A 14,294-nucleotide genomic window follows, 5' to 3' on the forward strand; every position below is an offset into this window, starting at 1 on the left:
AAATAAATGCAAACACCTTCAATTAATCTGGAAAGAACATACAATAACTGGCAACAGGTTATGAAGCATTTCATCTTGCTTCTCTCCCTGAGGATTACTCTGGAGTGAATGTCTCTATGGCTGCATAAAAATTTTTTTAAAAACCTCATACCTTCTCTAGAAATATTTTCTTTTCCATGTTCCTGGACCATTTGGCAGCTGCAAAACTGTGCCTTAAAGGAGGGTCATTCACTCCGTCCACGGGGAATCTCCTCCCTGCTGGCTGCAGATGTGCTCTCTCCTGACTGCTTTGATGAATGGGGAGAAAATGTGGCATTTTTGGCTATAGGCTTGCAGAAAGGTTTCTTGGGCTCTGAGAAATCATTCATTTGCAAAAGAAGGCTCTTTTTCACAAGGACCAGTTTGGCTTCTAGCAAGCCAAGGGTTCAGACAGGGAAATCTCAGCCTTTGGGGTGGGGAAGCCAGGTTTGGCTCCTCCAGCCCCAAGCAAGGGGTGCCTCTGGCTGTCCTGCAGCAGTTCCTCTTGTAGTTTCTTCTGATGCCCTTATTGCAGCATTTTTCTTATTAAAAGAATGTTGTGGAGGAGTTGGGCAGAGCCCTGGACAGCTCATGTCGGGTTCACATAAAACTGGGGTGTGTGGCAGGGGAGGGGGCAGTTATTCAGTCCCAGAGTGCTCAGATTCTCCTATTCTTCCACCGTCAGCAGGAGGTTGCAGACTTTGGAGTTGGCCCGGTGCAAGGCAAACTCCCGCCCAGGCATGGTGCCTCGTCTGCCTTTTCGAGTGGTGTTGCTCTGGCTCCCGGCAGATTTGGAAACTGTGAAGATTTCTCTGTGGGACAAGGTGACAGCAAGATGGTAAGGAGGCTGTGGTGGTGGTGGACGTCATCTTCCTCCCAGACCAGCATATTCACCATCTCCTGATGGTCTAAACGTGGTGTTTCCACCCATGCATCATGAACTTGTGGTGGTGTTCCCCTATTCCTACCAGTTTTGACCCACCCTGCTCAAAAAGTGCATAACCATTAATTCCCTCCTCTCTCCAAGAAGCCCTCCTTTATCTCAAGCATGTCATGATGTTTCTACAGTATCCGGCCATATCCAGAGATTACCTGTATGGAACCTGCTCCTCTCTCAGCTGCAGGCACATGAGCACTGGGCTGCTAGAAAACCTCAGCATGGTGTCAAAGTGGATTGAGGTCTCGACTTCTGTCTGGCTTCTCAGGGTGGCTTGGAGGAAAGGGGCATCTAGTTCTGCCTGGAAATCAATGGTGAGGCTTCCCCTGCAAGACAGAAGCATTTGAGTCCGGTCACTGAGCAATGGCCCTGTGCTGGCCACTGTGCACTGGCACCAAACAACCCTTTTAAGCATCTTAATTTTAGATCTGGCCATGGAAAAGGATTGTGTAACCAGTGCCCACCAGCCGCCCTACTCATTGTGTCCACCAGGTAGGGCTGGACCCAGCAGGAGAAGGGGAAGGGGCTGTGGAAAGCCAGCCTAAGGTGCTAGGTGCTGAGCCCCCCAGGTACCCTGCACCCCCAGAGCCAAGCAGTTTCTCACCCACTGACCTTGCATTGATGCTGGTTTTCAGCTCCTGCTCCCAAATGTTCACATCCATGTCAGCTGAAATGTCAAGCCCTAGCCCACCCTGGAGTTTGACAGCCACTTGGAGGCCAGACTGCAGAGGGATGACCTGGAAGGTGGAAAAGGCAGACCTTGCTATGACAGAGCACCGCTCTTGGCCGAGCAGCTGATACTGGCAGTGACTTGTGGCTGCTGGGACTGCCTAACCCAACCCAGAAGCTGGGCTTGCATGGGAGAAACTCCAGCCATGTATGTCCCATGGCAGAGCCAGCCGTCCTGCTGTTTTACCAACCACAAGAGACATCATGCAGGGCCACCTCACTCCTGGACCTCTATCCGTGGTAACATACCTAAAAACCCACTGGCTCATGCTGTGAGTTTCACTAAGATTTGGCATGGAGGCAGGTCACGTCCCTCCCCGCTGCCCCCCAAGCTCTGGTACCTGGTGATGGTCCATCAGCAGGAGGTTCCCTTTGACCACACTTGTGGGTTCTCCACTGCTTAACAGGACCTTGGCCATTAAGTCTGTATATCCCTGGAAGAAGATTATTGGCCGCAACTGAACATCAAAGAAGATAGCAGACATCCCAGCCATGAGCTCTGGCTCCTCTTCTCCTTCCAAGACGTTTTCTCCCAGCATCGACTCCATCCCTTGTGCTTCAATAGTGACCTAAAACACAGAAGCAGACCCATGCTAGTGCACAGAGCAAAGCTGGAGAGGTTGTTTCATGCCCTGCAGTGCTATTTGAGTTGCTCTGCTTGTCCAGCCCTCCAGCAGGCACCCTTTGAAACAGGAAGACAGTGATGGGGTGGGTTGGACAGGGTATCCAAGCTATCCCTGAGCACTGTGCAGCAGCAATGTTGCATCCCCTGTTTTTTGGGGGAGCAAGCCCTCCCTTCTCCAGAGCAGACCTGTCTGCCTTCACATCAACGATGGGAGGTATGCGTTTATGTATTTCTGATAAGGAGCATACTGAGTGCAGAGGTGAGGTCAAACACCGTAAAGAGGTTAAGAGGGGACACAGTTGAGGTGGTGGGACCACTGGGTTGATGCCGTCTCCCCCCTCCACCTATGTGCCCCCCAGCTGCTCTCCCAGAAGCACACCTGAGCTGCGCGAAGCTGCCAGCCACGGCTGAGCAGGGAGAAATCAGAGACACTCTTCCGTAGAAATCCACCTTCCAAAAACAGCAGGTCCAGCCTGAAGGTGGAAAGCAGGTCCTGGGTGACTGAAAGGCAGACAGACACCTGTAAGTATCCCTGGGCAGCACCTGGCACGTCTCTTTTTGTGAATGAGTCACTGAATGGTGGTGAGCCATAAATGCTCTGAGAGCAGCATCAGGGGATGAAGACTAATAAGAAAATACAGAGCCTGTAGGTGGGATGTGCAAGGCTGGGATGCCAGAAAGCAGGTCCCCTGTGCCACCAAGTCAGAGCTCGGCAAGACAGAGTGGCTTCTTAAAAAAGCTCATCCAGATGGATTGCAGGAATTGGGAGGTCACTAGGTAAGTCTAAAAGCAGGATCCTCAGAACTCCATGGTAGTTTGTAAGCCTCCTCAACAGATTGCATGGCTAGTCCTGTAAGAGCTGTCCCACCTATGGTCAGGGTGGCTGACCTGCACGGATTTTATATGTTAGATGTTAAATATCTGATAAAGCTAAATGATTCAGAGGGAAAAGCCTCTCTGTGGTGTCTCCTTCCATTCTTGCAATAATCAAAGGATTCAGCATTGCAATGTTTTTCTTCCAGGTATTGGCTATTTTGCTTCCACCTACCCCCTACAAGGCTAGACTGAGCTAATTTGAAGGAGGACAGAAAAGAGAGCTGAGGGGCAAAGATTTAAGCAGATATTTAGCAAATGTTGATTGCCGCAGTCTCTCTGAAGTTTGATTTTATCTCAGTGCAAGGACTCACCTCTTTGAAGAGCTTATTAAAAATTCCTAAGGAAGCTAAGTATCTTGACTCATCGGCAAAAGCACAGAAACTCCCACTTACAATTTACCATTGGCTTCATCTCCAGCTGAAGTACCTCTTTCAAATTAGCAGATTTAGGGAAACTATGTGGCACAGCCCAGCCCCCCTGCTGTAGGGGTGTCAGAGAAAGATGTATGTATTTTGGGTGGTGGCAAGCAGCCAGCCTTCAGCTGGTGCTGGGGGACATGCTCAGAAACCTCACACTGAGATTTTGGGGCATTTCTATAAAGCTGAGGCTTCCTCTGAAAGCTGCCTTTCCCTACCAGCCACTCCTTTAGCCGTTTGAGGGGACCATGGGGTCAGTGTTCTCCGTGGTGTCACCTGTCAGAGGTCCTGAGAAAGAAGAGGAGATGCCAGCTTTCGAGAAGAAGTTGTAATTATTTATCTGTGGGTCTCCCATGATGTCCTTCATTATCTTCCTGGAAGCAAGAGGGAAAGGGTGTGTTAGCACTGGGAGGGAAGGAAGGGAAAATGTCAGTGGTCATTACAGAAGGCTTACAGAGAAGGAAATATAAATTTCTGAAGTATTTATCCTGGTCACTGACTGCCCAGAGAAATGTGATCAAAAAAAGGAAACCAACAGATGCGGCCTACCCTGGAATTTCCCTCTCCTCCGGTTTATTAGGATAAACCAGTCAGATGTTTTTGTGCAGCTTTTGCTTAACTCTGAAAAATGTTAGTGCTCAGTTCGTTTTGTGCAGATAGGAAGATTAATGCAGTTACAAATCGTGCCCTGCCCTGTGAGCCAGAGCTTTGGCCTCCAAGGACTCTGCTGAAACCACAAGTCTGGGTCCTGCTGCACTGGGGCAGGATGAGGAGGGACGCTGGGTTTTGGCTGGTTGGGTGGCATCTGTATCTTTTCCTCTTCCAGGAGCTGGGAATTTCTGGGACAGCCTCGGTGCCAGCTCCAAGAAGTGATGCTAGCAGGCTTTAAAGGCACACTGGGTCAAAAGCCACAGCTTGAGTGTGGAGGGGGAGAAAAACGTGATGTAGGGCTAGGGTAAAAAATGCAACCTTCCCCTCCAGACCCACCTTGCCGGGTGGTGGTCAGCATGCAGGCTGTTCCAGACCTTCAGGAGCAAAAACGTTGCTGTCTCTGTCTCCAGCTCTTTGGCAGCTAGCAGGATGTTGATGACATCCATGGGTGAGGGCTCGTTATCTAGGAGGATTTCTGCAGCGGCCAGGCGACACGTTTTTTCGTAGCTCTTCCTCTTCTCGTGCAAAATCCTCCTCATTGCTCGTTTCACCTGATATGAGAGGGCAATTAAAATGGTGGTGTTAGGGTGGTGATGTGCAAGTGTTGGTTCTGTTTGGACCCTGATGACTTGGCTTTGAATGGGAAGAGGAGCACCAAGCCTTGGCACCTTCATTTCGTACCTTGCTGGAGATGTGCTGAGCGGGGAATTGCTGCAGAGCAGAGATGGCAGCGGCGGTGATAGTGGCAGGACCCTCCTCGGCATGGTCCAGGAGGGTGGGGATGGTTTCAGGGAGCATTGCGTTCCCCAGGGCCAGCAGATAAATGACCACCTCGGACTCCTTCTCGGCCCCCTTTAGCCCCCTGAGGATGGTTTCCACCCCGCGTTCCACCTCCTGCTCGGGATTTGCAGGAGGGCAGAAAAGCAGAGTGGGGTGAGGGACAGGAGACATTCTGGGCAGCCCCAGAGGTGGCGCCAGGGGTGTCCGAAAAAGCCAAGCGTGGGGTTTTGCAGAGGACCCACCTGCAGCCCACACAGCTTCTGCTGGCACAGCTTGCCGACCAGAGACCCCATGGCAACTATCCCTGTCTCCTGGACATCAGGGGCTAGCTGCTTCCCATCCAGCTTGTCCTGGCCACCAGGAAAGGGGTATTAGGAAGCAGAGAAAAAAAGAGGGTGAAAAAGAGAGAGGGAGAGTGCGTTTTACCTTTTACCTCAAAGCTTTTGCCAAAAAAGTAAGGGGAAACTGGTTCTTAACCGCCTTGAAGGAGGCAAGGCATGGTTTAAAATGCCATTTTTTCATGGTGGCTTTTAATTAAGCTTCTATTATCTGTAATGCACTGATATAAATCACTTTCTTCACTTTCCTCTGAGGAGTATCTACTCTCATTGCCAGTGTCCCATTAAAAGCGCATAAAACAATCCCACAAGCAGGAAGATATATTTCTATGGAATCATATTTTCCTCTTTCAGGAAAACATGCTTGTTATTTCCTCCTGCCTGAAATGGGGTGAGGATCCATCCTGGACTGAGGACCCTCAGGGAGGGAAAGAAATATCCATACTTACTAACACCAGGCGAAGAAGCTCTCGTGAAGGCCGGGGAGAGAAAGCTGCCGCGTAGAGAAACTTCTCCAGCAGGGACTTGCGCTCCTTGCTGAAATCCAGAAAGTCTGAGAGAGCTGCCAAGGATGCCACCGACTGTGCAGCTACCGCTGCCTCCACAACAAAGGGGCTGGAGCAAGAAGGAGGAGGTTATCAGTGGCACGACCCACTGATAGAACGGGAGAAGAAACAAGGTACCCTGTGCAGCTCCTCATCCCTCTTTCTCTTCTCCATGCTCTCTTCTTGCTTTAACTCTTGGGAGCTTCAGTTCATGGGTTAAGAAACCTGGAAGGTTGGCTCTTGCTCTAAACTCACCCACCTCAAGGTATTCCACTGCAGAGAAGAGTCTGGCCACAGCACCCGCACCAACAAAGAATGGATGCTATGGTGGATGGTCCGAAAATGACAGACCTCCAATGACATTTGCAGAAAGCCTTGCTGGAGTATTTGCTCTGCTTCAAAGCCAGCAGGAAAAAAGGAAGAGAGGGAAAAAAAATAGCAAGCCATGCAGTGTTTGTACAGAATAGGCATTAAATAAAACCACACTTGGATTAGTCAGGATGACTGCCTGGATCAGGTATGGTGTATGGACCAGCACTAAATGACCCTAGTTGCCAGGACCAGGAATGACCCTACATGCCAGGGTTCTACACGCGCGGAAAGCCAATTTCAACAAGGTAACTCCTAGGAGTCTCACAGCATCTCCTCTGGTGCTCTCCTCAGCAGCTGCAGAACATCTCTCTTCTTCGCGCTGTGCAGCATCCGGATGAACCTCTGGAACTGCCAGGTTGTTGCCACCTTTGAGGTGTCCATTTTGACTCTCTGGCTGTCAAAATCCTTCAGGTAGGCTCTCAGCTGCAAAGATGAAGTTTGGTAGGTGGGATTTAAGGTCTTCTAGCCCCATTATCATGGAATAATGTTTATACAGGAAATATTTAGGAGTGGGAGGGACCCATGGGGATCATGTAGTTGCCTGCAGGCATCTACTGCAGCTTCCCACCCACCACTGAGGACTTGTGTTAAAGCCCCAGTTTGTGGTATCTTCCAGGAAAACATCAGAAGAAACCAAGAGGATCGCTGATGCCTGAAAGTTGTTGAAATTCCACATTTCCTAGGTGAAAAGTCTGGAGGACGTGAGGAGGCAGAAATAAGCTCTTGTTCGTCCTTGCCAGCCTGACCTGCAGTGGAAATATTTCCTGACCTCAGACCTGTGATAAGTTTAATGCAACTGCATGTGCCAGCTGTGCTGCAGGTTATTTCCCCATCAAGGGAACACAGCTATGCCTGGGGGGGACAGAGGAGTCCCTTCCACCATGGGTAGCAACACTAGACACTATTTGGGAGAGGTAATAGGTCAGGCTGCTGCTCTACAGCACTCCCAGGGTGGCATCCTGCCTTGATAGCAGTCACCAGCCCCTTCAAATACACCACTGCGGTTGAACCCTAAATTCTACAGCCTTCTCCTGCCCACCCTGGTGCCCAGCCTGGGGGAGAGCACGTGGCGAGTTTTGCGGGTGGGTAGCATCACTGACCGATGGGCAGTGGGTGCAGACCCTCCTGAAGGGCAGGCTGGCCATGCCCAGGGTCTGGTGCTGTCCCTCTGTGCCAGCCAGTGCATCCTCAGGGCTTCGTCCAGACACCTCTGCTGGGCCGGGCATTGGAGGAGACACTAGCTGGAGCTGCTGCCTGTGGAGGGAGAAGAAGCCATTGGGGAGCACTTTGTCATTTACATCTTCCATGGCTCAGAGGCTGGTTGGGTTCATGCAGGGTTGCACAAGGAGGAGATGTGGGTGGAAGCTGTCAAAAGGTGCTTGGTGTTCCCTGCCTGCCATGCCCAGCTGCTGCACCTTGTCCCTGCTGCCTGCACCAGTCTGTGCCCGCCAAGCTGGCAGGAGAGCGGCGAATACTTCAGCTCCAATAGATGCACCTTCATCCCCTGCCAGGCTGCCCAGTTCAGGTGGTGATATGGGGACATCACTCACCTTGAACTGATTTTGATGCTGGTGGTGGATCTCAGGGCTGGAGACAGCACGTGGCTTTCCTCTGCCAGCACCGACTGGAGGAGGTTGTCTTTCACCATGTACTGGCTTCTGCTGGTGGGCTGCCACTGGACTCGAAAAATCTTAAAAAAGGAAAAGCAAGGAGAGAAAAAATGCAACCTTTTCTCTCTTCTCCTCTCCCCAGGAGATTTCTCTCCTTTTTATTAGCAGCAAAAGAGTTTTCCAGTCCACAAAGTTGCCTGCTTTGCTTGCAAAACATAGGAAAAGAAAATCCAGAAGAGCCTGACCTCTTGCCAGATGTGGGAGAAGGTGACACCTGGTGAGGACCATGGTGAAGGGATGCTCTTGCCCATGGCTGATGTGGGGAGCCAGACTGATCGACACCAAACAGGCTTTCTCTTTCACTACATGGTGGTATCATGCTGGTCAGCCATGGAAGAAAAGGGGAGCAGAGGGAGCAGGGGTTATTCCTGCCTGGCATGGGTGATGCCTGGAGACTGCAAACTGGAATCAGTGCCTCCCAATGCATTGCCCTTCCTTCAGGCCCATTCCACAGCCGCACAGTATGGGAAGGAGGTATGGCACTCAGTGCCAAAACCTGCCTCATCCTGACAAGCATCAGCAAGGACGTTCTCCGAGAGAAAGAGAAAGCTAAGCAACAGCAATTTCCACCAAGCTTATGCCAAAAAATGCTTGGCTTCCTTGCGTGGTGACCTTGGGGAAGCTCACTGGATTTTTTCCTTCCAAAAGAAATGACGCACTTGCTGGACTTCACCTCTGCCTTGTTTCCCAGCTGCGGTGAGGGGAGCACTGGTCATGCTGGGAGATGTTATTGAAGCAGCTGGGCTTGCACGTGGCAGGTCTTGGGGAGGAGGAAGAGCTGAACCATGTGCAAGCAGTGTTTTTTGACAGCAAATGGCATTAGGGATAATAACATCACTATTTTAATAGAGAGGTTTTTTATCCATAGGCTTTGCCTTTTACAGAGCTGGGCAGCACTGTCATTTTTCTGTTACAGCTACAGATACAGGCACGGTCCAGAGAGCTGCCTCAATCCAGATGGCAGGTTTGTGTGAAAACCTTATTGCCAAAAATGTGCTATGCTTCGTTACTTTCTTGGGTAAGTTTGCTATGAATCATACCCCAGAAAGCTTTTATTATATGAACACTCAGAATTTGACTGCCAGGTGTCAAGACCCTTGCCAAAGCCTGTGGGCTCTCTACGTGGTGATGCCCATTTTTATATTGAATTCAGTAGAATTTATATACTTTGAAAAACCTGTTGATTTTAATCGTGGCAGGTATAGCTGCATTAAGACCCACAGAGTTTAATCTATGTCAAGGCTGAACATGGGCTACTGCTTTAAATGAAGCAAGCAGCAGTTTTTGGTCCTGTCCCTGTCAACCTAATCCAGTAAATCTGAGGTCCACAAAACGTTTCTGTATCTCCACCTTCCCAAGCAGGATTAAATGATGGGTCAGAAGCGATAACAAGGATGGGGATGGGATGACCCAGGACATCTTTTCTTCTCCTACCCACCTTGAAACCATATGCTTCTCCCAAGGTATGTTGGTGCATCCCACGCTGGGTATGGGTCTAAGAGCTAGAGTCCCATTCCAGGCTGGTGCAGAAGGCTGAAGCCAGCTGGGAGTGGGACTCAAAGCCCACCTGCAGCAAGATTTTTGGGACAGCCCTGATGTACTTGACATAAGTTGAGCCCACCACCGTGAGAGCAATGCACTTGCTTTGTTTACAGAAGTGAATCCAGAGTTCAGCTTTGTGCAGCTGAGGAGATCCTTTGTCTTTGTGATGGAATGGTTGGACACAGTGTATGTGACTTGACAGCTCCCAGAGATGTCCTCCTGAAACGCAAATATTAGTGACCATGGGTAAGGGTGATCAGCTTTGACTGAGCCTGAATAAAATGATCTGTGTAGAGAACAGACACAAAGGACAAACTGAGAAACAGAAAAGTCATCAAAAAGCTAGAAACTGGGCTGTATTTGGGGGTCTTGGGTAGCTCCAAGTCCATCTGGGCAGAAAATTTGCTTTTGCAAATTAAAGCTAACACCAGCAGCATCATCTTTGTGCCTGCATTTTGGGTTTTGAGGTTATTTCATGTTGGTCACAGGTTACTCCAGGACCAGTGGAGCTCTGGATGGAGGGATTTCCCTTCCATTTGCTGGCTGCTGGCTGTGCTGAACAACAAAAATCCCGCTTGGCAGAAATTCTTGTAGAGGTTTTTCTCTACTATTCCTACCCTCCAGGGAAAGATGATGATTTTGTAAGTGTGTCCATTCCTGAAAATCATCTACTGATTATTTTATTTAAAATCTTCTGCCTTTCTAATAGCCATCCTTGCTCACAGCCCAGGGGCAGCTGGAACAGCAAAGCCCATGATTTTATCCTGAATTTTGCTTCCTTGGCTGAAGCAGCTGGGCTGTCTGTGCTTTGGGGCTGGCCCTCCTGCTGCAGCATGGTCCCTGGCTTTTGGCCAGAGTCTGGCACCTGCTCTGCACCTACCTCCACTGCAGTGCCTGCATGGGGCTGGAGCTGGAGCAGACTGATGATGCCTCGCTTCAGGTTCGAGATCAGGATGCTTTCTGCTTCATCCCCGTAGAAGGCTTTGACCTGGGAGGGCAAGAGGTGGTGTCTGGCTGTGGGGACAGCTCTGGGGGCCCTGCTGCTTTCCCTGCTTACAGGCATCTCCCCTGCAGCCTAAGCAACACCCTGTAGACATCTGAAGATTTTTCTCAGTAAGGTCCATATCCCTCAATAGCACAAGCTTTGTGGATGCACGCCCATGAAATTTGTCTTTTTCTCACCCTTGTTTTCCAAAGCCTTAGAGGAAAAGCTCAGAAATGAGCTTATATAACCTTATATATATATATATATATAAGGACTGAAGCCATTTTAACATGGGATGCTGCAGCTCCAGCTGAACCTGCATCCTCTTTGGAGGATGGGGCTCCATATTGGACCCTGTGAGAGAGTGAATATTCCTACATTTGCTGCTCTGTCCACTTCCTTGTGCTCTGATATGAAATCAGAGGTGGAGCAAGAGTTTGTATATGCTTCGTAGCTGGCAAAAATTGGGATGTGGGCAGGAGTGCTCTGTGGAGGGCATGAGCAAGCCCAGGGGGTGTCCAGCTGACCTTCCCACTGCTCCAGGAGATGAACACTGGCTGCTGGAGCTCTGCCCGTGCCTCTTGGCTCAGTGCAATCTCTGCAGGGGGACCTCCAGTGCCATCCTGGCTCCTCTCCTCTTCTGGCTTGTGTTGGACTTTCAGGTCACGGATCTATGACAGTAGAAGATGCCAGAAAGCAGTAACCAAGCATGTCTGCTCTAAAGTTGCTATGCATTTTACCTGCAAGTGATGGCCTCTTGGTCAGAGAGGTAATTTTTCAGATGGCGTAGGCTAGAAAAGGAATGGGCTAAAGAAAGACAGCATCACTGTTCCCAGGAGGAGTTCCCAGCTGCAATGGTTTTACCACCTCACACACCTGCACCTGGAGCAGCTCTTCCCCACTTTGGTCCCTCCAGAGCTGGTGTAACTGGACCAACGCCTCAGCCTGCAGGCAGGCTCCCTGCAGGGACAGCATGGACGTGTGCTCCAGCTGGACGTCCAGGGTATAGTGGTATTGATACAGGGTCCCAGGCTGGAACAAAAGTGGCTGCAAACTCCCTAAGGAAAGATGCAAATGTTGAAGGTACGCAGTTGCAAACCTTGGTCCCTCCACTTGCTGCAGCCAGCATCCTCCACCCTAGAGAGAACCCAGACTTGCAGGGACACCTGTGACCTGCATCACTTTGCCTCCTGGACATGTCATTTTTACACCAAGCAGTAGGTATAGCTGATGTGTTTGGGGGAGAACATGGGAAGGTTTTTATGGGAAATTATTTGTGCCAGCCAGTTGGAAATTTGGGTGTTTTCTGGATGACAGCTGATTCCTGCCTGTGTTTCCAGCCCTGCCTTAGAAACAATGGCCAGAGTGGGGGCTCTGCTTGGGGACTTCAGCAGGACTTTTTTTCAAGTGCCAGAGAAACACACTTTAATCCTGAAGTAAAGTTTCCTGAGCGTGCCCACAGGCAGGAGGGATATCTTGAAGTGTCTTTTCAGCATTGTTCATTAACTGGGGCAACGTCAGCATTTTTATTTAGGGGAGAAGGGAGGCCATATTCTTCATATTGTGTGTTTCCCATCAGAACTGCTAACTCTTAATTAGAACACTGACTTTGAGATAGGGCAAAATTAAATTGGTGTGGCAGCTTTAGATCAAAACTCCTTGCTTTAATCTTATTTATCTACAATTATTTGGAGTCCCTTTCTCTTCCTCATATTAAAATACAGTTGCAGGGAGGAGGGTTGCCTTTGTCATGACATAAGCAGTCTAATCTATTTTCTAAAGTCACTTGAAATTCTTCTGCACATCTGATGCACTTGTTTGGCTTCTGAAATGTTTTATAGTTTTGCTATTTTTGCTATAATAACAAATGAAAGAAATCAATGGAAATCCAGCTCACTCCCTGGGGCTTTCCTCCATCAGCCGGACTGAAGAATTTCTATGTTTCTGCACCATGTGCAGTTAAAAAAGCTCCAGCTTTCCGGTCTTCCTCACCCCCCAGGGAGGACTTCTATGGTCCCAAAAAATTTCCCCACCTTAGGAGGTGCTCAGACTGTTTGCAGCTGAGGCAATAATTCTTCCCTCCCCGGCCAGAGACTGGGGAGATGTTGCGTTACGGCAAGCCCCAGGAGGCTCTTTGTGCACTGGGATGAACATCCCGCCTATTGGGGCATCCGGACCCCACCATGTCCCTGGACCCCAAGCAGCCCAAAGTCTCTTACCTTTTGCTGTGCTCACAAAGGAAAAGCAAAGAAGGCCAATGTATCCCAAAGCTGCCTGCGGATTCATGGTGGGCTCCGGGAGCTGGGCGGGAGACCGGGAAGAAAAGGGGGGTGGGAGAGGGAGCTATCCAACAAAAGTGGGCAAGATTTGCAACGTCAGGCGATGGGGCCCAAACTTCTCCCTATCCCAGCCTTACACATCCAAGGAAAAGCAAATAATTAAACCTTTGCACCAACCCCCAGCAGCCACGGAGGGTTTGGAAATCAGCTGAGGTTTGCCAAAGAGCAGCGGGAGGGGAGGAAAGCTGCAAAAAGGAGCTGCCAGAAGCATTACAGGGTGGAGAGATTGCCAGTTTGTCTTGATACGGGAGGGGGATGCTCAGAAAGCCGCCCTGTCCCTTGGTGAACCATCTCTTCCCACCAGAAGGGGAAGAAATGGTTGCTTTTAAAAGAAAAGACCCGGAAGGGGGAAAACAGCTTTTCCATCCTTTTAGTTAGAGACTGGGATCTGCAGCCTGGAGGCTCAAGTTACTTAAAGGGCCAGGCTGGAGGGGGATGGGGAGACCACACTGATGAGTGGGAACCTGAACACTGTTACCCCTCAAATACAGCATGGGAAAGGGGCTAAGGAGGGGGGCTTGGCTGGTTGTGCTCCACAGAGCCTTCTAAGCCCTTGGCCCACCAACTGTGCTTTTGTTTTTCCCATGCATGAACTTTACGATTGCTGAGTTTAATTAGTTCCTAAAGACTATAGACTGCAAAGGCCCAGAGTCCCTAGAGGTGGTGATGTGGCTTAGGGTCCTGAGAGACCTTTTTGCCAAAAAGAATGGGTGAGTGGGAGAGGGTCGGGCACATCGCACCCTTCTTGTGCAGGGATCTGAGAGGCAGTAATGTCTTTACGGAAGTGATCTGCATATTGAGTGGGACCAAAACCCAACGGATTTGGTGTTACGGCGTTTTCAAGGGCACATCTTCCAGCTCTGCATCGCTGCTGGGCTTTTGGGGCACTACTGTGACCTGAGAGGCAGGGCAAATCCAGCTGTGAGCTACCTGGGAAGAGTCCAGCTGCAGGTTTCCCATATGTGGTGTCTCCACTTGGTCCTCTGATGGTCTTTATGGACAAATATCCCATAGTTAGATTGAAGCATTTTCTTCTCTTTACGATTGTCTCTCCTGCTGGTCTGTCATCTTTTCATTCAACAGTTTCCTGTTTCATTTGACCATTTGCCATGAATTGGCTACTCAAGGTGTACCCGCAGGGTGTGACGCCGTTAGTTGGAAGGGTCTGCCTGCATCAGCTTCTCCTCCTGGGATTCATGGACCCGGGGTACTTCTGCTCTGCCAGTGTGCACTGATAGAGCAAAGCAAGCTGGGGTTGGAGAGCACTCCTGCTGAACATTGAAAGCTTAGCTTTCTAGCCAGGGTGGGGAAAAATGAAATATTTCAAGGAGCAAAGTGGCTGTCGAGGGTCTAAGTCCTGAAAATCAGGTCTAAGTCCTGAAAATCGGGTCCCAGAGTGTCTGTTGTTTGCAGCTAAACACGCTGCCTGGAGAGGAAAGGCAAACAGAAACAGCTTGTGAGAAAGACCCTG

General features: G+C 49.9%; 1 protein-coding gene across 1 annotated transcript; it reads right to left on the bottom strand.

The window, feature by feature from the left end:
• Nucleotides 1-685: 685 nt before the first annotated feature.
• Nucleotides 686-12,770, bottom strand: LOC130155439 (microsomal triglyceride transfer protein-like). The gene is made up of 18 exons (XM_056352696.1): nt 12,704-12,770; nt 11,361-11,542; nt 11,012-11,155; nt 10,380-10,487; nt 9,602-9,718; nt 7,838-7,977; nt 7,388-7,541; nt 6,553-6,710; nt 5,820-5,985; nt 5,275-5,382; nt 4,934-5,146; nt 4,589-4,803; nt 3,878-3,975; nt 2,689-2,810; nt 2,026-2,253; nt 1,568-1,692; nt 1,111-1,281; nt 686-830 (listed from the first exon to the last, which is right to left on the bottom strand). The coding sequence occupies exons 1-18, from the start codon at nt 12,768-12,770 to the stop codon at nt 686-688; spliced, it is 2,661 nt and encodes an 886-aa protein (XP_056208671.1).
• Between the last annotated feature and the right edge of the window lie 1,524 nt (nt 12,771-14,294).

The sequence above is a fragment of the Falco biarmicus genome, chromosome 9 (assembly GCF_023638135.1).
Source record: "Falco biarmicus isolate bFalBia1 chromosome 9, bFalBia1.pri, whole genome shotgun sequence".
NCBI classification, from domain to species: domain Eukaryota; kingdom Metazoa; phylum Chordata; class Aves; order Falconiformes; family Falconidae; genus Falco; species Falco biarmicus.